Consider the following 24,563-nt stretch of genomic DNA (forward strand, 5'->3'; position numbering starts at 1 on the left):
TTGATCGATGTTCAAAAAAATTAATGTTCAAAAAGTTCATTTTTTTTTTTTATTATCTTCTTTCGATGAGATTTTTCCAAATTCTGTTTTGTGTGTGAAAAACTAATTTCTTCAGAACGGTTTTCAAGATTTGAAATTTTTTATATTTTTTATAAAATGGTTGCAACGGTTAAAAAAAATTGCAAAAATTCTGTGTTATAAAATTTATCAAATAATATTTACTTCGCTTGGTGGTTAAAACCATTTAAAGATGTGTTTTCGTTGTTTTAAGAACAAATTTTCACTTTACATAATTAAATTAAACTAATACTATGATTAAAAGGATGATTACATAAAAAAGGTGCAATACCTCTTAGAAACTTCCACTGTACCGTAAGAGCAAACGCATGCGACACAGTCGTGCTTACATTTTAGTTTTTAATTTATTAAACAAAATACATATTCTATGAATGTGTTTATTTAATCGTCCTTCAATGTAAAATTGTCAAACGTCACAAAAGAAATTTACCCAGTTCAAACGAATTGATACACTTTTTTTTATCAACTTTGTACCCTTAACCAACATAAAATTAATTTATTTTATTTTAATTTAAAAAACAATTTTAAATTAATTCAACGAAAATGGGGATTTCTTTTTGCACTTTGTAGATTGTTAAAGAAAATTGAACTAGCTATTTATCTTCTGCTGCAGTTTATGATTATGCACTTTTGTCAAGCTGTGCTCAACATGAAAAAAACAATTTTTAAACATTAACTGCTAATATGCAAAGAAAGTTCATAAAAAAATCCCCTTGATTGAAACTTTACCTTCTTACATCAAGACAATTAAAGCAGCTTGATACTTGCTTATACCCTGATTCATTGTTAAACGTTACAATCTTACATTTCTTTAGGTACTTACAAACCATTAGATATGTTTCTTCATAACTAACTTTATTTTGTGTATTTTACAAAAAATCTAACAGTCGAAAGTCCGTCTTAAAAATAATAAACAAATTTATTGTTATTTTATCATAAACAAACAATAAATGCAAATTATTGATAACACAAAAGTCAATAATAATGACGTGTGACTAACATTTTTTAGGATCTTATCGTTATCATTATCATACATAAATCTACAACCCCAAAACTTCAAAAATTCTTCTTGTCTAATCGAATCATACCCAAAGATTGCATGCCACTCGAATCGATTGTCGGTGATTGAGATAAATATTATTATATCGGCATTCGGCGGCACTCTCAAGTCGATATCATACATTTTTGTTATTATATTTGTTCACCCGCAAGCCTCAAGTGCGCTGTGCGGTTCTACACTATACATACCCAGCAAACGATCAAGTTCACGATCAGTTCGACTCTGATTGTCGTATTCAACACTTCGACTTATAACTTAGTAAAATTTTAATTAAAAATGCTTCAATCACGTGTTTTAGTGGTTGTAATAGCATCGGCAGTAGTTTTATTATACTGTTCACCAGTATTAGCAAATTCGATAGTTAATAAGGAAGATGATGTCAAGGACAATGACATCCCGATCGTGGGAATTCTTACAATGGAACCATCCTCCTATACCCGCAAAAAGTTTGCAGATAGAAATTTAACTAGTTACCTTGCGGCTTCCTATGTTAAGTTTGTTGAAGGTGCTGGTGCTCGAGTTGTGCCAATATGGTATGTTTGTTTTTTTTTTCCTTTTGTTATTGTTTTTTAAACAAAAAAAAAAAACCAAAAACGCTTGGTTGAATTTTTTTCTTGAATTGTAAATTTGAATTAAACACTGCTGGTGACGGACAACGAGTGACAATAACAATAAAATAGGGGTCAATTGGGGTCGTCATGACAGTTGTAGGCTTTTATGTTATTATTTAACAGACACGAAGGGGATTAATTGAATATGATGGATGAATCAGGAGTAGGTTAAATGTTATCGGATTGAAATTGTGATCTTTTGTTTTTAACATGATAAAAACATTAGGGATAGAAATGACAAATTTGCCTTATTTAAAATTTTGATTTATTTCAGTTGTTTGATAAGAAATTTCTATGAAATTAAATTGTTGAAGAATTAAAAATAGGGGTTGACGTATTATTTTAAGATTTTGTTTGTTCTAAATTTTATTTCCTGGAAATTGATTTGTTTATCTATTTGTTTTGCCAAACAATGCATGTTTGACACTTATTTTCAATTTGTATAAAATATTATAAATAATAAACATGAGAAAGTTGTTATAGTTAATTAGTTAGTAATTTTATAGTTTATAGGTACTTATATTAGAAAAATTGGTTGATATAGATAAAGTTTGAAGGGTTGACAATTTACGAATAACATTTTTTTTTACTAAAAAAAAATTCCAAATAAAAATAAATTTGTTCTTGAAATTTGTTCAAGGTGTAAACAAGGTTATCAAAATTTTTATTTTGGACTTCACGAATTGCAATACGAGAGATAGCTCTCACTTGAAAAGAGTGTTCAAGATACTTATCTGTTTTGGTTGTGAATTTTAGAATTTGTTTGAAGAGGTTGACACACATATAGGTACACTGCTGGTCAATAGCATAGGTTAATCCGCTAAATAACAATGGAAGTTTTTTTCCTTCAATTAAAACCTTAAAATCGGGATAAGTACCTATATCAAATAGTTTAAAAATGGTTATTTGTGAATTTTTAATAGTTAATCGAAGTAACGAAGTAACTATTAAAATAGTTATTATGTGACTATTTTATTAGTTAAACGACTATTTAAAATATTAATCCTGATTTTAAATTATTTTTCTCTGAGTGTAAAAACCCTCTTTTCGTAACTTATTCATGAGCAAAATAGTTTAAGAAATACATCAAATAATAAATATTTATTATTTTTTATATTTATTCAGCGAATTTCACTTGCTCTATACCCTATACGACAAGTAGGTTCCTTTCTGGTGAAAAAAAAAAACAAATTTCGAGCTTTTAATCAAAAGTTTGAAAAAGTGATTTTCGTCATGCCGTAATTGTAGGTACGTCATTTCCAAGGCTGTTTTTTTTATTTTTTTCAATATCTTCTTTTTTGTTTTTTTTTCTAAAACGGATGCAACGATTTCGATCAAATTAAGTATATGTAATTGTCTTACTAATAACAATGGAAATTTGTGTTTAGTTTTTTTTTTTTTTAAATCGTAAAACGGAAATATGAAGTTGCCGATTTTTGCAAAAATTAACATATTCGGACATTTTGTCAAATTTTAAACCGATTTCTTTCAAAATTTAAAGACATACATATTTTTTGATCATTTTCAAAAATTTATTGAAACTTTCAAAATAGCTCAGGGAAATTAGTCAAAATATGGGCATGAAATCGCATTTTTCGCGGGACAAAATTTTTTTCATGGAATGTGTTCGGGTGGTTGTCCTTATCATAAAAGTCAATTTGTTGGGAAAATTGGAGGTTGGGAACAGCCGCCATCTTGGAAAAGAGATTGGTATCGTTTTTATTGAATAGCTCCATTGTTATTCATTTTAACAGAAAATGACAAAGGTAGGACTTATTAACAATAAAATTATCTAAACAATGATATACAAAACAATTCCGTGAGTTGATTAAATAAAATTTTATAGTTGGTCAAAGTGCGGCTTTGTATCGCAAGGTTGGGACAAAATGACATTTTTTCATATATCTGACGAACTTTTGATTTTTTTGTATAATTCTTCAAGAATGAATTATAGTACTTATAATTACCTATAAAATGAGCCCACAATCGTTATTGTAACCATCGTATTGTAGAAGTAATCTAACTCCGAAACTCTCCATGTACTAGTCAAAAGTGAGAAAAAAGCTAGTTTTTTGCTAGTAGGCCGAGAAAATTTTGGGAGTAGAGGTATAACCAAAATATAAGTTCGCAGTTTTGCTGCCATACTCGTGTTAATGTCGATTTCAAAGGTCTGAAAACTCTAATTTTGGGCTTTATACGTTTTTTGGGGGGTTAAATAACGTAAGTTTTCCAGCTAACGTGAATGGGCTAAATTTATACTATTTGAAATTATAAATATACAAGCTGATGCTCTATCATTTTTCCTAAATCTAGACACCCCAATCTTGAGGATGTGACCAATAGAACTCAAGATATAAGCCGTTTATACGATTATGTTTTAGAGGCTTTTTTGTTTTGATTTTTGTTTGTTTATTTGAATTGAAAAGCCTGATATGGTTAGTTGGTTCTATTAACCCCATAGCCGAGAGTTAGATTACTTCTACAATACGATGGTTACAATAACGATTGTGGGCTCATTTTATAGGTAATTATAAGTACTATAATTCATTCTTGAAGAATTATACAAAAAAATCAAAAGTTCGTCAGATATATAAAAAAATGTCATTTTGTCCCAACCTTGCGATACAAAGCCGCACTTTGACCAACTATAAAATTTTATTTAATCAACTCACGGAATTGTTTTGTATATCATTGTTTAGATAATTTTATTGTTAATAAGTCCTACCTTTGTCATTTTCTGTTAAAATGAATAACAATAGAGCTATTCAATAAAAACGATACCAATCTCTTTTCCAAGATGGCGGCTGTTCCCAACCTCCAATTTTCCCAACAAATTGACTTTTATGATAAGGACAACCACCCGAACACATTCCATGAAAAAAATGTTGTCCCGCGAAAAATGCGATTTAAATTACTAATTTCCCTGGGCTAAAAAAAGTTTTGCAAAAAAAATTTTATAAAATTAATTTTTTTTTTTCTTTTTTCTCCTGACAACTTTGCCAAAAATTTTAATTTCCAATGAATAACTTTTGTTTTGTCTCGGAGGTGGTTAATTTGAATTCCAGGATTTATTTTTAGTCAAAACAACATTCAATGAGAGCCTTCTCATAAAAATAACACAGGTCCACAAAAAAAGTGATAAATACTTTTTACCAGACGCGCTGAATCCGAATTTGATAGCAGTTTTGCCCAAAACATACTCAAAATTTTGATAAATTGCCAAAAATCATCACGATTTTATGGCGATTCGTTTTTTTGCAATTCACTTAAATTTTGAGTGTTAATTGGCCAATTCACATCAGATTCGAATTAAAGATAGATTAGATATATATAAAAAGATTTGTAGGCCCAGTAAAAAGTATTGACCATTTTTTTTGTGTGGGCCGGTGTAGGTAATTAGTATTTTAAGAATGTTTTCATTTTCATATAATTAAATTTAATGTGTCAAAGCAGCGTTCCCGAATTAATTTGACGTTATGCTATTACAATATTTAGCCACTACATATTAAAAAAATTGAATAAAAATCATAATATCTATTTTAACTAATATTAGCCACAATAAAATGACGGGTATTGTACCAAAATGTCTTAAATATCAAAGTTATAATCATTATTGATGGACTTTTTGCTATGTCATTGAATTTCTCGGATAAGAAATTAAAGCAATAATTTAATTGGCTTTCAATAAAAGATTAAAGTGTACGCTACTTTAATCAATTTATCGTCATTTAGGGAATGCCAGTTTTAGTAATGTTTTTTTTTTTGCCGATAGGTAATATTTTAAAATCAATCTGGGTCACTAAAACTTAATTTCAAAAATGTTTCGTTTACATTGCATTGTAGGCAAATACAAACTAGAAAAATGGTCACAATTTCAAAGTGAATGATTTAGAATTTCACGCTGTCTGTTTTTAGTATTCTAGGACACGATCCTATCCAAAAATGCCTTACATTAAAGAAACTTATGAATCGAACTAATAATCCAGATAATGTAATACAGACTATAAAATATGAAGATTTTTGGAAACACGGTTCTAAAACAATTAAAAAACAGTCATATTATATTACTGAAATATAATATTGCATTACCCCAATAGATACAATTTCTGGTGCCTAAAGTCGCTTCGAGCCGTCATTTATTTTTTACTTGCGATATATGTAGGTACTATATCAAGTTATGCATTGGTACAGAAAAAAAAGTTGAGATAACATTTTTCCATGACATTACGATGGTAGAAAATGCCAAAAAAGTGGGTCCCGGAAGTCCGTCTGTCTGTAAACGAATCTACAACCTAAACGGATAAACCGATTTATGTAGCGTTATTTGGCGACTCTCCAGAGAGGTTTTTGGAATTATTTTTTTTTGACCAAAAATAACGGTACTTGTCATATACCGATTTTAGTAAAATTGAAATATCAAGAAAACGGCTCCAACGATTTTGTTTAAAAAATTCAAATATTAGTTTTAAGCTAAGGTATGTATATCTTTTAATGTAAAAAAATTTGAAAATCATTATTAACGGTACCTGCCATAGAACCGTTTTTTTTTTCAAATCTGATTATCTCCGAAACTGCTTATTCGATTTCAACGAAACTTTTTGTGAAGAAGCATTTATATAATTTAAATATAAATTAAAAAAAAAAATTGAAATTTTTTTTTTTTAAATCAAATTTTCGAAAACGGAATATTGAATTTTTTGAAATTTTGTTTTTAGATGCTGATTAGTGAATTCTACAAAATGGCATACCAATTTTATTTTAAAGCTTTTTTTCCAAAAAATTATTTATAAAAAATTAGTTTTTTAAAAAACGGCTTTACCGATTTTGAAATTTTTTTCTAAAAATGCATCTGAATATATCAATCAAAACTGCATACTTGTTTTGGAGGGCAATTTGATTTAAAATTTTTTTTTATTTTTTTTTTCCAAATTTTTATATAAAGAGTCTTAAAAATTTAAGCAACTTTAACTCTAAGAGCAAGTTTCGTGCTACCCATACCCATTCGTGCATTTAATTTTTATTAATTAACAAAATTTTGCCCTAAATGTCGGCTCTCCCCCAATATCAATTTTTTTAGTTTATATAGAGCCAGCTTTTAAAAGCTACAAGTAAACTAACATAAAAGTGCTTTCGACTGCAAGAGCAAGTACGTGCGACCCCAGTCGTGCATTTTATTTTTAAGGGATTTAACTTCTGAGTCTCATTTTACATGCCTGCAGACCGTATGAATAAACAACACCTCATTATATTTATTTTTCAAGTTTGTTTTCAAAAAGATGGCAAATGTGCTGTTGTCTTTTTGTTTGCAAAAAAATAAATAAATAAACAACAAATGTAAGAAGTTAAACTACATAATCAATACATTAATGACGTTGATTTTGTATTTGAGTTAAAATTTAAAGAAATTATTTATTCAAATGTTTTTGGAATTTGTATCTACTGATACTGATTATGCAACAACAAACAGATGTATTGTGTGTCCCCCAGAAAAATTTAAATGTTGTTTTTATAAATCAATTCATTATTGTTTTCGTGTTTAAATTAATTAAACATGATTCATCAACCCTTCAAACTAATATTAGAACATTTGAATCAATAAATATTCGTTTGAATTTAAATTCAAATACATACTTAATAGCCCAGGGAAATTAGTAATTTAAATCGCATTTTTCGCGGGACAAAATTTTTTTCATGGAATGTGTTCGGGTGGTTGTCCTTATCATAAAAGTCAATTTGTTGGGATAATTGGAGGTTGGGAACAGCCGCCATCTTGGAAAAGAGATTGGTATCGTTTTTATTGAATAGCTCCATTGTTATTCATTTTAACAAAAAATGACAAAGGTAAGACTTATTAAGAATAAAATTATCTAACAAATGATATACAAAACAATTCCGTGAGTTGATTAAATAAAATTTTATAGTTGCTCAAAGTGCGGGTTTGTATCGCAAGGTTGGGACAAAATGACATTTTTTCATATATCTGACGAACTTTTGATTTGTTTGGATAATTCTTCAAGAATGAATTGTAGTACTTATAATTACCTATAAAATGAGCCCACAATCGTTATTGTCACCATCGTATTGTAGAAGTAATCTACCTCCGAAACTCTCCATGTACTAGTCAAAAGTAAGAAAAAAGCTGTTTTTTTGCTAGTATGCCGAGAAAATTTTGGGAGTAGAGGTATAACCAAAATATAAGTACGCAGTTTTGCAGCCATACGCGTGTTAATGTCGATTTCGAAGGTCTGACAACTCTAATTTTGTACTTTATACGGTTTTTGGGGGGTTAAATAACGTAAGTTTTCCAGTTAATGTGAATGGGCTAAATTTATACTATTTGAAATTATAAATATATAAGCTGATGCTCTATTATTTTTCCTAAATCTGAACACCCCAATCTTGAGGATGTGACCAATAGAACTACCTATATATAAGCCGTTTATACGATTATGTTTTAGAAGCTTTTTTGTTTAGATTTTTGTTTGTTTATTTTAATTGAAAAGCCTGATATGGTTAGTTAAAAAAGCTTATATCGTGAGTTCTATTAACCCCATAGCCGAGATTGAGGTGTCCAGATTTAGGAAAAATAATAGAGCATCAGCTTGTATATTTATAATTTCAAATAGTATAAATTTAGCCCATTCACATTAACTGGAAAACTTACGTTATTTAACCCCCCAAAAACCGTATAAAGTACAAAATTAGAGTTGTCAGACCTTCGAAATCGACATTAACACGCGTATGGCTGCAAAACTGCGTACTTATATTTTGGTTATACCTCTACTCCCAAAATTTTCTCGGCATACTAGCAAAAAAACAGCTTTTTTCTTACTTTTGACTAGTACATGGAGAGTTTCGGAGTTAGATTACTTCTACAATACGATGGTGACAATAACGATTGTGGGCTCATTTTATAGGTAATTATAAGTACTACAATTCATTCTTGAAGAATTATCCAAACAAATCAAAAGTTCGTCAGATATATGAAAAAATGTCATTTTGTCCCAACCTTGCGATACAAACCCGCACTTTGAGCAACTATAAAATTTTATTTAATCAACTCACGGAATTGTTTTGTATATCATTTGTTAGATAATTTTATTGTTAATAAGTCCTACCTTTGTCATTTTCTGTTAAAATGAATAACAATGGAGCTATTCAATAAAAACGATACCAATCTCTTTTCCAAGATGGCGGCTGTTCCCAACCTCCAATTATCCCAACAAATTGACTTTTATGATAAGGACAACCACCCGAACACATTTCATGAAAAAAATTTTGTCCCGCGAAAAATGCGATTTCATGCCCATATTTTGACTAATTTCCCTGAGCTATAAAGCAACTTCAACTGTTTTACTATGTTTTAGCTTCTAACTTTTGTTGTTTAATAATAATATTTGGTTCAACATAAAAAACCACACTTTCTTAACGTTATTGTTTCTAGTGACAATTCTGTTGGAATTTAAGTCTGCAATAAAAAGTGCAAGCCCCGACAAACAATTTTGGTTCTATAAAGCTTTACAGATGCAATTGTTGCTTCTGTAAAGCATTATAGAAGCAAAATTGTTAGTAGGGGCTGATGATATGAAATCCCTAACATTTAACAATGCAGGTGGAGATGTGGTTTTTTTGAAAAGCTACTCAGAAACCTTCCTGAAAACAAAATTACTCCTAGGAGGGGATTTTTTTTTAAATTTATTTAATTAAAGAATCTTAATCGATTATAAAACACTATTGGAGAAATTTCAATTACAGAATCTTATTTGTGATAACAATTCTTTGCCGCCGGGTACAAAGGGGTTAAGTCACAAAATTGCACTTTGCGGGTTTCGATGAAATAAGAATAACCTCTTTTTTCTCTTTTATTTGGTATCAAAAACATACATTTAGAACAACTCTTTTCTATAAAAATAAGAGAATCAATGCTCAAAAGTTCATCGATTAGCTCAACTTCACATTTTCAGGCAAACTATCAATTATAACTTAACCCCTTTGTACCCGGCGGCAAAGAATTAATTCATCTAAACCCTATGATGTTACTTAACTTTGAATGAATTTCTTGAAGTCACAATGCTAAGATGAAGAACAAATTCGATAAGGTTTAACATTTTCTTTTGACATTCGATTAAAAAATAAAATTGAAAGTTAATTAGAAAATTAAAAAATCAAATGATTTATCATACATATTTTATATTTGTGTTATCTTTTAAATTGTTATAACTAAAAGATTTAATTAAAAAACAAACAAAACAAAATGATCGAGCCGATATCCATATATCATACATATTTGGAACGAGTTTAATTAACAAATAAGAAATGCATATTGATAAATAAATAAAATTCCAACAGCAACAATACAGCTAAAAGCTATATAACAATCGTATTTGCTGGGGGATTCCCAATTGAATTGACCTTCTCATGTTTAAGCATCAGATAGTGTCAATTTTCAAAATATAATATTTTGATAGTAATTAAGAGTGAGAGTTAAGTGGATTGTGTTTGCCTGATGACAATATCTTAATATCTTTTTATTTAGGTAAATCAAAATATAATTATTAGGTATAGATTTTTATGTTGTAGACATAATAATCGTCTATGTCGTGATTTTTTATTAGTAAATTAAAGAGGCTGATAAATACTGTATTCTTTGTAAATTTTGTATTCGATATTAGTCATTTAACAATTTCTGGGTCGTTAAAATCCAGTTTTAAAGTGTCTTTTATTTTGTGATCAACTCGTATATAAATAACACTGATGTCGTTTATAAATCTGATATCCTGTATACAATGAAAAAGTAGTGCTACGACCTGGGAAGTCATAAATTTTGTTGAGTATCACAAAATCCATTTCACAGAAAAAAAATAGAAGAGAATAATAAAAGCTCTGTTTTTTTTTTCCTTTCTTATCAGTGTTTTAATTTTTTCCCATTTATTTTTTGACCATTTATATGGCTCTTTTGTTGATCATAGTTTTCGAAAAAAAAAAAAAAAATTAGAGACCAAAAGTATATTGCCGAAAAATACTTTTGGTCCCTAATTATTTTTTTTATGATGTTCTTGTCTATATTAAACAACATCTTACACCCCAAACATAAAAAAAACAACGTTTTCAAAAAGGTATGAACCATTTTCTAGGACCAGGGGACCGAAACATGAAATTTTCGTGACGTGCATACTACAAAATAAGCAAAAGAAAAACTGGCAATCTTGAAGTCAAAATTTGTTTCGTCAAATCTCATTTGCCTACATAAATAAAATGCACGAGTGGGGTCGCACGTACTTGCTCTTATGATAAAAGTACCTTTTATGTCAAAGCTTTTTTGGAAAAATATTTTGAATTAGTTATAATTTGATTTTTTAAGGAATTTCATAAGAAATGCAAAAATATGTAATTATTTTTTTATAATTTCTTACGCCATATTTCCGTTACCCGTATTTTTTGAGAAAAACAAAAAACGCAATTATATTAAAATCACTTACAGCATTATGTATGTTAAATTTAATCTTAATCGTTGGAGCCGTTTCCGAGAAAGTTGTAATAACTCAATCACGATGTACGGGAAGAGCCGCCATCAGCGATTAAAAAAAAATTTTATTATCATATTTTCACTATACGTATTTTTTGAGAAAAACTAAAAATGCAGTTTTATTAGAATTACGTAGGTACAGTATTACGTGGGTCAAATTTAATCAAAATCGTTAGAGCCGTTTTCGAGAAAATTGCAATACCTCAAACACTTTGTATGGGAGGTATATGTTCTAAGCGAGATATTAAAAAACAAAAAAAAAATCAACCTTGGAAATTACGAAAAAATCATCTGTACCAAATTTCAAGAAAATCCGTCCACCCGTTTAGGCTGCAGCTTCATGTACAGCTTTTTTTGACGACGCACAGACGCACCGACGCACAATGGGACGAAATGGGGTTGAGCGTCTCAAAAATGGTTTTCACGAATTTCGCAATTTCAAAAATCTAATGATGGGGTTATTATATAGAAATAGAGCTCTTTGCGATACAGTATATTTATTCTACATAATATTTATTCTAGGTACTTAAAACAACCTTCAAACACCGCATTTTGTTATTTTATATTTTGCTATTTTTGAAAAGAGACATTTTGAACTCAGATATTTCGTTAGTTTTTTAATAAACTTTATTAATGTTATATATTTTTGTAAAGCTTGTAATCTCTTCTTTCCAAAACTATAAGAATTTTTTGTATTAAATGGAACAGTAAACTTAAAAAAAAAAATTGAGTGTGGTGAATTTTTTTCTCATTATTTCGTTTTCAACTAGAGTTTTCTATGTTGGCTCCGGCTGCCTCCGCTGAGTTAATGACTGTTTTGTATTCTATTTTTGTTGTAGATTATGAAACAAAAATAAAAAATTTCCCATTTTCATCCTTTTTCGTTTTACAAGCGAAATTGAATAATGAGAGAATTTATTTTTTATTTATTCTGAGCTTTAAAAATCTATTACTTTTGCAATTTTGAATTTAAAAAGTTCAAATTTGGCACAATAAAAGTTCATATTATTGGCTTTGCAAATAATTATAATTTTGTGTTAAAAATAAAAAAAAAAACCGTAAAATTAAGCTCACATGTATAATAGCCTTCTTGAAGAAGCTAATGGGTGTATACGCACCAAATTCACTCGTTTTCATTCATTGACTTGATAGTTTTCATTTAGCAGACCAAACGGTCGCGACGCACAGATCGACGGACGTCATGACGAAAACCACTTTTTCGGACTTCTCCAGTTTTGATTAAAACCTCGAATTTTTTTTTGACACGAAACCAATACTTGCACCAGCGTTGCCAACCCATTCAGTCAAAATTATGCCTCACTTGAAAAAAAATTATGCCTTTTCAAATAAATTATGCCTCAATTTAAATTTCTTAGTTTATGCTTAAAAATTATATACAAAAAGTACACAAGTAGACAAAACGAAATGTTTATTTAATCAATTTATACATTAAGGACCAATTTTTCAGATAGAGATTATTCCTAGGAATAAAATTTTTTATATTGAAAATTATTCTTCTGATAGTCTAAGGCCCATTTGTTCATACTAGTCATAAATTCTAATCTTAGCTAGGTCGAACATAGTTCTTTAGTTCTACTTAGTTTATTCTACGTTTCTAAAAAATATTTATGTTGATCCTAGCAATGATATACTTTCATGATATAAATAGCTGAGAACTTCAAATTTAATTGTCACATCGAAATAAATGTCAATTAATTAAATCAGTTTTTGAGCAATTTAGCAGTTAGAATACATTTTTTTTATATTTTAACATTTGTGGAATTTTATTGCCTAAAATAGAGAAAGTGACCAAAAATATGTGATAAATCTGATTCTAAAAAATGTGTTCATGTGAATGTATTTGATCTGTAAATGTGTTTGTGTGTCAAAATATGTTTTGAAAATATGAAAAAAAAAAATGATGAATAGTGCTTAAAAATTTTGTGCGGGAAATTAAACCATTTTCTGATGATAAGGGGGTATGAAAATAAGTTAATTATTATAAGACTAATAAATTGCTCTTTATTTTGCAACCAAGATAATTTTTTAAGGAATATTACTTCTTTTTTTCTCAATTAATAATGCTTAAAAGTAACATAAAATCCTTAAGTTCTACTATTTCTTCCCCCTAAGTTATGTTAAACTTAGAGGAATTTATGACACAATTTGAAGTTCTTGCAAACCGCTATGAAGAACTTAAGGGTTTATGTTTCACATAAATATTTAAGACTCGTTTCAGCAAATGGGCCTAACTGACGATTGAAAAGGCAACTTATTTTTCACGTAACGGAGCTTTTTTTCTTCGAAAAGAATATTTCAAGACGTTGCTTCATATAATTTGAAGAAATTAGCGGCCAATTTTTTTCACCAATAAAAAATATTAGCCTATTTGCAAGCGTTTTAGACCTTTTTACAGCAACAAAATTAGATTCTTTTCTAGTAAAAGTGATTAGTGTGAACAAAATTCTTCGAAAAATTAAACACTACCAAGAGCTAAATGGTAAAAACAAATTCTGTATATAAAATTTCGAACAACTTTTATTTAAAAGATATAGAAAATATAAGTTTTTAGTCTTTTTATCAAAATATTTAAAAAATTATAAGAAAGTTTTAAAATATAAATCAAGAGGAGAAAGAAAAAAATTATGCCTTTTTGGCAAAAAATAAGCCTCAATGCCTTAGCTAATAAAATTATGCCTAAAAGACATAATTATGCCTCAGTTTGCATCGCTGACTTGCACTATAGAGCAAGTAAAAAACAAAGGCAATATGACGCTGCTGGGTTTCTTAAAAAAAAAAGAAATTAAAACCAAAGATCTGTACCAAAATTCAGTCCGATATGCGAATATTATCACTTTTTCTATTTGGCTATTTTGATTGGCCTAGAATTGGCAACGTTTATTGAACAATACAAGTTGAAATATTTTCTTTTTCATACAAAATCCATGTGAATTTACAAAACTTTTATTCCATAGCACACGTTTTATATTGTTATGTGATTACAATCCGAAGAAATCCAAGAATATTTTTAATTCAACAGAAAAACACATTTTTCATTCTCGCAAGAAAATCACATTTATTTAAAATTTCCATCATTCAAACTTTCACTCATAGAACACGCATCTCACGTTGCAATTAATATGAAAGGTGTGAAATTAAAATCATTTTCTTGGAATATTAAATAAAGTTGCATTTTTTCTTTTGATTTTTTTTTTGTACACAGGATTGGCAAGTCACCTGAATATTATAAGGATATTGTAACTAAAATAAATGGGTAAGTTTTATAAAGTCACATACACACGTGTATCTGAGAGAAAGCTTTTATATCCAAAATTGATAAAATAATTTTATATAGTGTCGTTTTACCTGGTGGAGCAACTTATTTTAATAATTCACAAGGATATGCAGATGCAGGTTATCACATTTACAATGCAGCTATTGAATTAAATGAAAAAGGAACATATTTTCCTCTTTGGGGAGTGTGCCTTGGATTTGAACTTATTGCTTATATTGAATCTAACCGAACGGAACATAGAGCTATATGTTCATCTAATCGTCAACCATTGCCATTAGAGTTTGTTGAAGGTAGATAATACTGCTGATTTAAATGTGATTCGAAGAAATTTGATGTGAATATTTTTTTTTTCTTGAAGGATACAATACGAGTAGATTGTTTGGCAGTGCACCTACAGAGGTTATATCTATGCTTAAGAAGAAGAATGTTACTGCAAATTTCCATCAGTTTTGCATCACTAAAAAGGTAATTGGAGCTTTTAAATAAAATATAAGATGAATTATAAGAAAAAAAAGTTCATAGGTTTATAAGCACGTGTTGATGTAGGTTTACATTAATATGTAGACACTCTGAATAAAGACACTAATTTTTTGAAGGTGCTAATAAGAAACTTCGTTTTCAATGTCAGATAGAAATAGAAAATATAGGGGTCAACCTGCTATAAAATAATTTAATACACAGGGCAACAAGGGTTTTGTTTTATAAAGTTTGATGATTTTTTCCGAAAGGTGCTGAATTTGAATACAAAGTCAAAAATTTTCTACCAGCCCGCGTTTGCGAGATATTTCCGTTACAAAATCTCAATAATCGATTTTTTACTACTTTGTATACATTTTCTAGCTTAAAAAAAAAATAAAACTTTTCAAAAAGTCTTGAGTGTGTTGAACTCGAATCTGAAATCAGAATTTTTGCAATCAGCTCACGTTTTTGAGATATTCCCGTTATTAAATCGATTTCGACCGATTTCTTGCAATGTACTTTTTAACCATTACCCTAGCTTACAGTAGTTTGTTTTCACGAACAAAACAATATTTTTCTTAATATTTTGAGTTTGTTGAACTTGAATCCGAAATGAAAATTTTTCTATCAGCTCGAGTTTTCGTGATATTCCAATTATTATAAAATCTCAATAATCGATTTTTTTCTATATCTGTACCTGTATCAACAAAACTGGAGCTGCTAGAAAAAAACTGAGGGCAGATTTTAATCAGGCATGCCAAGTTAGTATAAAAGACAAATCAGTTAAAAAACTTCATAAAACATAATAAAGGTACAAATTTGTTGACCAGTGATATATTTGACTATTGAATCTATTGAAATTATACTAGAATCTAAACCAGCCTTGGTAAAAAGGTTTTATTATAGCTTAAGTCTGTGATCATTTACAATAGGTTGCGTTGTTGTCAAGTTATCGTTCTCTATGGGTAGGTGAAATGGTGAAAGTCCAAGGAGTAGGGCTAGCAGACATCTAAATTTTAGCAGGACATTCCCGAAATTCTCTATATAAAATGATGAACACAATTTCGAGGTTCTGTGTCGTTGTTCCGTTTCAAAAAATTCGAAAAGAGAAATAGTTAAACAAAACAATTTTGTTATCCACTACACAGAGACAAAAAAAAAGCCAGAAATAACTATAAAAAAAAAAAAAATTTCCCACTTTCTTATGAAGGCAAATAAAAACAAAAAAAATTGTGACAATTTTGGTTTTGGGATATTTTTAATCATTGTGCCATTGGAAAGGGAAATCCCATTTGAAAAAATTCTAATCTAAAAAATTTTGGTATTGTAGTTTCATTTCTCACATCAACAAAGAAACAAGAAAATCTAATTCCGCATTTTGACTGAAATGGAACATTTAAAGGAAAACAATAGAATATGGATCTAGTGCCGAAACACCCTGTGAATAAATATCTAAATGCATGAGAAAGAATGAAAGGGTTATTCAAAATAAGTTTTTGTAACTCAATTTTTTTTCGGATTGATTTTGACTGCCTTAATTCGGCAAATGAGCTCACCTCATTCCAGAAATTTGTTTAGGTTACGCAAAGATACAGCATTGGTAAGAAACATCAACACGAGTTGTTATCTCTGCATTATTAAGACAACTTCCTAGTCTGTATATTTTTGGTATGCAGATATACAGACTTGATGGCGTCTTCAAAAATCTTGTTTTCTATATTTATTTATGGTCTATCTATCGTTAGTCGTAATAACTTTTGACAAAAATAGAAAAAATATACCTACACGTGCTTTATTAATATGCTTTTAAAAATCTCGTAAACATAGCTTATCATTTAATAATAATTCTCCCGAATTCCTTTTCAATTTGAACAGATTTTCCACGAATATGGCTTTGACAAAAATTATAACATCCTAAGTATCAACCACGATTGGGATGGTTTTGAATTTATTTCTTCCATCGAACATAAAAGGTGAGTTTCATATTTTATTTTTTGTTTGTATTCTTCATTATGATAATCTTAATATTTATTTACATTTTCCAGGTATCCCTTTTATGGTGTTCAATTTCATCCTGAGAAAAATCTCTATGAATTCATTCGAAATCGTGGCATCCCACATATGTTAGAAGGCATACTTACATCACAATATTTTGCTTATTTCTTTGTCGCTGAGACACGAAAAAATATGAACAAGTACACGGATCCCAAAGAGGAAGAAAACAGTTTGATATATAATTTCGACCCTGTGTATACAGGAAAGAATGGATCCTCGTTTATGCAACAATACCTATTTGAGGGTGATAAAACAGCAAGTAGGTCGACAAGTAGTTCAAATTCAATCAGCTTTTCTTTCTTTAGTATGACAGTTCTATGGTTGATTTCTATCTTTGTGAGCTTTTATGGTCTTTGAAAAATTAACAAATCATGGATCCTTTAAAATATATTTCTGCTTTAACATAAACTAATTCTAATTTTATAATCATATTAACTAACCATCAACTCATACTTCTTTTTATACATTTTTCTATTATAATGCTTGTATTATGCTTGTATTGAATGTTTTTAATGCAATCAAACGGCTCTTGCTGAATAACCTTAACTCTTTTTTTTCGCAAAAACTTTCTTGCCAATTAGAATTTTCCTAAGTTTCAACTTTGTTCAAAATTTTAAATTTATTAATGATATTTTGCAGTACCAATCCCTGGATTTGGATACCGTCCAATGAGTCGACGAATAAGTTTGGCTAAGAAAAATCGGTCTTCCCAGCGATCTCAAGATTCTAATGATATTTGATTAATTGTGTGCCAAAAATTATAAGTGAAATAAAAATGTAAAAATTATATATAAGTGTTGTTAATTGTTTTTTTACTAACGATAAGGGGAAGATGCTAACACAAGTTATACATTCGTAAAAAGAGAGTGCAAACAAAAGTGGGCCCTACAAATCCGTCTGTCTGTATGTCACTCTATCTGTCTATCTGTATAGGAGCTACAGCCTAAATGGATGCAAGGGTTAACATCAAACTTAGAATATAGCTTTTTTTTTTAGACTTTCCAGATGAGTTTTTACCGACTTCCAAAAAGGAGGAGGTATTCTATTCGTCTGTATTTTTTTTTGTGTTTGTTACCTCATAACTTTGGACTGAGTGAATTAATTTTGATAATTATTTTTGAATAGGATAGCTGGTGGCTGGTGCAATGTGGTCCCATTTTAATTTCGTTCAGTTCTGGCCATAGGAACTATTAGAAAAACCATAAAACCCATAAAGCCATGGAAGTCGGTTTAGTTTTTTTGATAAAAATGATTATTGATATTAATTTTTTAAGCATAGTTTACGCTTCTTCTCTTAAACGAAAAAATAGAATAGAGTATTATGTCAAAGTCAAAATAAAAAAAATCCAATTTATGTATGTATTAATATAAAAAAAACAACAGAAAATAAGTTTTTAAAGAAGAAATAAATAAATTAAAAATGAAAAAAACCGTCAACTCTTCTTAGTAAGAATAATTTCCAGGACAATAAGAAGTCACTGACAAATCAATGAAAACTCTCCACTTAATGTTAATGTGGAATTTTTCTATACCAACTGTGCTGCGTACTGAAAAAAGAAAAGCATATCGAAATTTTTCGTTCAAGTTTGCATACTGCTATTTTTATATGGAAAATTTCGTTTTATTTCATCTGGGTATTAGGATTAAGACAAAAAAAAAAAAAAAAAAACGGCACCTCGCATTTACCAATTTTGGAATAGTTGAATTATTTAACGGCCCAAAGGATTTTTATGAAAAAATTCTAATATGTTAAACTTTTTAAGGGGTTATATCTAGTTGTAAGTGCAAAAAAAACTTCTTTTTTGTGGATTTTTTGTGAAGAGGCATTTAATTATATAAACATAAAGAATACATATCCATATAGCAAATTTAATGCATTAAAAGAATTCGCTGTGTATTTAAAAAAATATTGGGTTCCGTTATTTTTTAGTAGATCTCCTAGACAACTTAAAAAAAAGGTGTCTGGCGGTGAGCAAGATATCTCTGATCCAAGTCGCTCAAAATTAAAAAAACCAAAAGATTAATTTTCAGTATAGACGAATGCAGGTAATGAACGAAGGAATAGTCAAAATTTTGACTTTTGACAAAATGGCGGCTTCCCAAAGAAAAAAATCATTTTTTTCACGAAAATTTACATTTTAAAGTGACTTAAAAAATCGAATTATTGTCAAAAATCTTTTTTCTTCGTTGATTACCTGGCAAAAGTATCTAAAAAAATTGTATAAAAATTTCAAGCCGAATACTCCAGCCGTTTCGGAGAAATTTTGCTCACCGCCAGACACCTTTTTTTTGGAGGTCGTCTAGAAGATCTACTACAAAAATAACGGAACCCAATATTTTTTAAAATTTGCTATAAGGTTATGTATTCTTTATGTTTATATAATTAAATGCCTCTTCACAAAAAATCCACAAAAAAGAAGGTTTTTTTTTGCACTTACAACTAGATATAACCCCTTAAGCAAGATATATTTTTTTTTTTGATGAAAAGAGTATTTTTTGGAAACCTAGGTTTTCTTAATTTAAAATAAATAAAAAAAAATAAGAATGAATACTTCTTTTGAGCTCAATTCACTTAAAATACGTTTTTTTTTTTGGTTTGATGAAGGGATTTTATGTTGTTTTTTATGAAAATAAAAATACGTGCATTACATTTTTTTGTACATACAGTGCTGCTAAAAACATTCCGGATTTTTTTGTCATTTTCATCAATTGAAATTTTAAAACTTAAAACTGGAACCAAATATTGTTTTAATATTTTTTCTAGGTCGTAAATATATCAGTTAGAAAATTCCAACAGAAAATATTGAACTTTAATCCTACAAAAATTTTAAAAATTGAAAAATTAATGAGAGTCAGAATATCGGCTGTGAAAAACTAACCGGATTTTTTAATGTTAGTGTTCAAAATTAATATTTTGTTCAGTAACCTTTGTTGTTGAAGACTGCTCGGCACCAACGAGAATTGGAGTCGGTCAAATTAAATAAAATAGACAAGAAATATGCACCCAGTCATTTTTCAAAGCCACAAGCACGTTAGTTTCTGAGGTCTGCTTTCTTTTCACTACTCGTCACTTAAAGATAGCCCTCAAATTTTCAATCGGGTTCAAGTCGGATAATTGTTACTGCTATTCTAAGCCAGGAGTATTGTCTGCCCCAAACTACTATTTTACGGGCTTTTAAGAATTTTTGACATCATAACTAGCAGGAAGAGCCAATATAAAGACGCTTCTATCTGCTTTTATGGAGTCATTATCGACTTTAAAATCTCTCTATTCATTAAATGATGCATTATTCCGTTAATTTCGTGTACGGCCAGAGCCTGCAGTTGAAAAAAAAAACCCAAACCATCACTGATCCTCCGCTGTGTTCATGCTAGGGAGTATATTTTTTTGGTTTCAAACATGTGCATGTTTGGCTTCCATTTCACACTCGGAATAAAACAATTAAAAATTGCTTTTATCACTGAAAAGGATACTTTTCCGTTTTGTTTTCGAGCAATTCAGATGATTTCTTGTAAATCCAATCAGATTAAGTGTTTTCATTTTAATATTTAAAGTGTTTCTTAAGATCCTTTCAATGCCTCCCTTTTTAGGCAATGCTTACTATTATGGAATGGTGTTTTTCCGAACCGAAAGACATAAAGATCAAAATTTCTCACACCCTTTCTTACTGTAATTGATGTTGAAGTACAGATTAAGGCAGGTTAAGCTCCTCACCAATCGTTTAAGAAGTCACAAAAGGATATTTTATCAAAAAACTCTTTATTCGCCTATCAGTTTTTAGCGCTATTTTGTGATGGGACCTACCAAAGTGATCTGATTCAACAGACTTTTTGCCTTTTTACTGTTTGTTGATATAATACTCACTTGACGTTGCAATTTGCAACATCCCAAATGGATAACATTTTGTTTTATTTCGACTTGAAACTGTTTTAAGACTTCGTAACGAATTGGATGTCTATAACGCGTTATTTTTCGTATTACATTTAATATTTGATTCAATTCACAAAGCTAACAACTTTGTTTGTCTTTGCAAACAAAAATTTTACTAAAGTGATACTTAAAACCGTTATCTCAATACTGAGAATCGAAATCCTTGAAAAATCCGGTTAGTTTTCCACAGCCGAAATTCTGACTCTACTTCATTTTTCAATTTTTAAAATTTTTGTATGTATTAAAGATCATTATTTTTTGTTGAAATTGCGTAACTGATATATAAGCGACCTAGAAAAAATATTAAAACAATATTTGGTTCCAGTTTTGAGTTATAAAATTTCCATTGATGAAAATGACAAAAAAATCCGGAATGTTTTTAGCAGCACTGTATGTATATTAGAACGTTCGTTATATAGGTTTTTTTTTTCGAGAATCAAGTTCCTAAGTGGAAAAACTGTTTCTAAATAATAAAAAAAAAAAATCCCCTAATTTTTTCAGACTTTTATTTTGACGTTAAATGGCGCCCCAAGAGGGTTAAAGTTTTTTCTCATTTAAAATAGGTATATGTTGACTTATGAGGCCATTTTATTAAATATAGCCTTTGTGTAAATTTTTTTGATGAGGTTCTTGTCTACATTAAACACCCTTTTCAAAAAGGTATAAACCATTTTTCTAGGACTAGGGGTTTAGCCAGGACATGCATGTCTTTTTTTGGGTTTATTAAACCAAGCTTGTTTTATTAAAACAAGCTTATTATAGACCAGTGCCGATGCCTTCAAAAACATTAAAAAGTACAAAAAAATCATAGTAGGATGAAACCCATTGGAAAAGAAGGGGAATATGATAAGAATGAAAGGAAAAATAAATTACGGGCGAGCCGAGTTCGGGAAGTGGGTGGGTTGAGTTTTTAATGGTAAAAAATGGTATATCTCGATTTCCGGCAAAACTACAAATCTTATAGAAAAAAGTTGTATAGCAAAGTCGTAGGTAGATTAGATTAATCAATGTTACATGAAATCTTACGTTTTTTGAGTAATTAAAGTGTAAATTTGAATAAATAGGCCAAAATTGTAAACAATGATAAAAATTTTTTTTCGAATTCAAGCTTTTTTTCATTTTTTGAATTTTACTAAAACATGTTCTATAGTATACTAATGTAAAATTTTTTTTACACCATCAGAAAATAGACATTTTAAAGAACGAAATACCCACCGACTTTTTGAAAAAAGCTGATATTTTGACACGTGAATTTTCGTTTGAAAATAAGGGTGTTTTTTTGGTATTAAGTCAAAATAAGGTGAACAAATTAATATTTTAAATAAAATAAATTACAGTATATTTGGGACATAATAAGGTAAATTTTCACCAAATTTTGTAGAAAAATTTTTGTTTTTGAAAAAGATAAAAATAAAAAACCAAAAACTCGGTTTTTTGAATTTTTCACATAAATTTTGAGGTTATTTGAAAAAATTGTTGATACAAAAGTTGTAGATCTTTTTATTACCTACAACTCTGCTATACAACTTTTTTCTATAGGATTTGTAGTTTAGCCGGAAATCGAGATATACCATTTTTTACCATTAAAAACTCAACCCACCCACTTCCCGAACTCGGCTCGCCCGTAATTTATTTTTCCTTTATTTTTCATCATATTCACCTCCTTTTCCAATGGGTTTCATTCTACTATGATTTTTTTTGGTTTCAAAAATTATCGACCCTGGTCTATTATGAGTAGCATGAAAAAAAAAAAATTAAAAAAATGGTTTTTGAGAACATTACTTTTGAAAATATGTACATTATGTTGTTGTAGATACCGTAGTTTTTGGTATTAGAAAAATATTTTCAAATAACAATTTTTTGAAAAATGTCACATTAACAGGAGAAATATTATTTTTGACTATTGTATAAAAAAGGTTTTCATGAAGATTTAAGAATCACTTGCTCAAGAAGAATTAAGAATTTTTTTTAAAGGAAGAAGAGGTAATTGATATCGAAATAAAGATTACAAAAATAGTTTCTAAAAATTGCTTGTAAAATGGAAAATATTATAATGAAGGAATACTATTATAGTCCCCATTCATCAGTTTAAACATAAAACTCAGGAGGATCAACCGAACATATCACTGCAAAAATCATAATAAAACAACTCATCATGAGAAAAGTTATCATAAAGTTCAATTGGAATAAATTAATTTTTAATCCATGTTACTTGAATGTTTATCCTTTAGAAAGGGACACTTTTTGATGGTTGTTATTTTTATTTTACTCTAACAATATTTATCTTCATGACATGTTACCTGTGATGAATATTGTCCATTGGTCCATTGATGGGCTTGATATATTCGTCATTAAATATTTTTTTTTAAAGATATAATCCACACTACCAGATGCGTACGTTGAGTTGTCGGGGCCCCGGGGCAAGACTAAATTTTTGGGGGTCCTTTGATATAGAAATAAGAACAAATAAAAAGTACGTATACGCCCACTTATTTTTTTTTGGGGCCCCTGATGTACCTATCATTTGTTGGTCGTTAAATTATGTAAGTAATATTTTTTAAGGGCAGAGTCAATACAATTATCATAGCCAAACTTGCATCTATGTATATTTAGTAGTGATGGGAACTATCGAATGATTTGAACTATGTATAGTTAGTAACTGAATGATTTGAACTATCGAATAGTTTATTCATTCATTCATTCGAATAAAAACTATCGAATAAAACTATCGAATACAAACTATCGAATAAGAACTATCGAATAAAAAAACTATTCGAATGAAAAAACTATTCGAATGAAAAAAATAGTAACTAAATGAAAGAATGAATGAATGATTTAAAACTATAGAATGAATGAATATTTTACAACTATCGATAGTTTGATAGTGTTTTTATTCGATAGTTCCCATTACTAATATTTAGGTACATTAAAATTTTGTTTTAATTTTCAATATTATTCAATTTTCTATAGTCTTAACTTAAAGATTCTTTAAAATCATATCAATATCAAATATGCATTATTTCATATGTGATTTGAAATTAATAATATATACCTACAGTTATTTACGGATATTAGGAACACTAGATAGTATAAGAAAACTATCTCTTAAATAAAATAAACTTTATTTACGACTTCAAAAACAAAATTACAGACTTTTTTAAGTTCAATCGATGTTATTAAAAAGATTGCGTTATTTCAAAAAATAACTCGGATAAAAGAAAGAAGCACTTTCAAAGATTCTTATATCCCTATTGGACTGTTGTGTCTAAATTCCATGAATTGTATTTTCGACCTCAGCTCATATAACTGATATTTCAGCCCACATATTCGATACCAATATATGGTAATTGCATCAGAAAAGTCTTCTTAGATTTCTTAGAATTTCTGCAGAAAAGTATAAATTTCACGTGGCAAAATAACGTGGTGAATATGAAAAAAAGGTAAGAAAAAAAAACTCTCTTTTACTTTAAATCTTATGTAAGACCCAGTATGTAGTTTGAATCGCCCAATAACAGATTTTTTTGAGAAAAAACAAAATCTGAAGGTGA

The 24,563-nt window shown here is 29.0% G+C and overlaps 1 protein-coding gene across 1 annotated transcript; it reads left to right on the forward strand.

Annotated features, from left to right (window-relative positions):
* Positions 1-1,339: 1,339 nt before the first annotated feature.
* On the forward strand, positions 1,340-17,869 carry LOC129910841 (gamma-glutamyl hydrolase A). The gene is made up of 7 exons (XM_055988427.1): positions 1,340-1,671; positions 14,499-14,549; positions 14,631-14,860; positions 14,929-15,035; positions 16,905-17,002; positions 17,075-17,343; positions 17,724-17,869. The coding sequence occupies exons 1-7, from the start codon at positions 1,415-1,417 to the stop codon at positions 17,822-17,824; spliced, it is 1,113 nt and encodes a 370-aa protein (XP_055844402.1). The 5' UTR covers positions 1,340-1,414; the 3' UTR covers positions 17,825-17,869.
* Positions 17,870-24,563: the final 6,694 nt, after the last annotated feature.

This window comes from Episyrphus balteatus, chromosome 2, assembly GCF_945859705.1.
Source record: "Episyrphus balteatus chromosome 2, idEpiBalt1.1, whole genome shotgun sequence".
NCBI lineage: Eukaryota > Metazoa > Arthropoda > Insecta > Diptera > Syrphidae > Episyrphus > Episyrphus balteatus.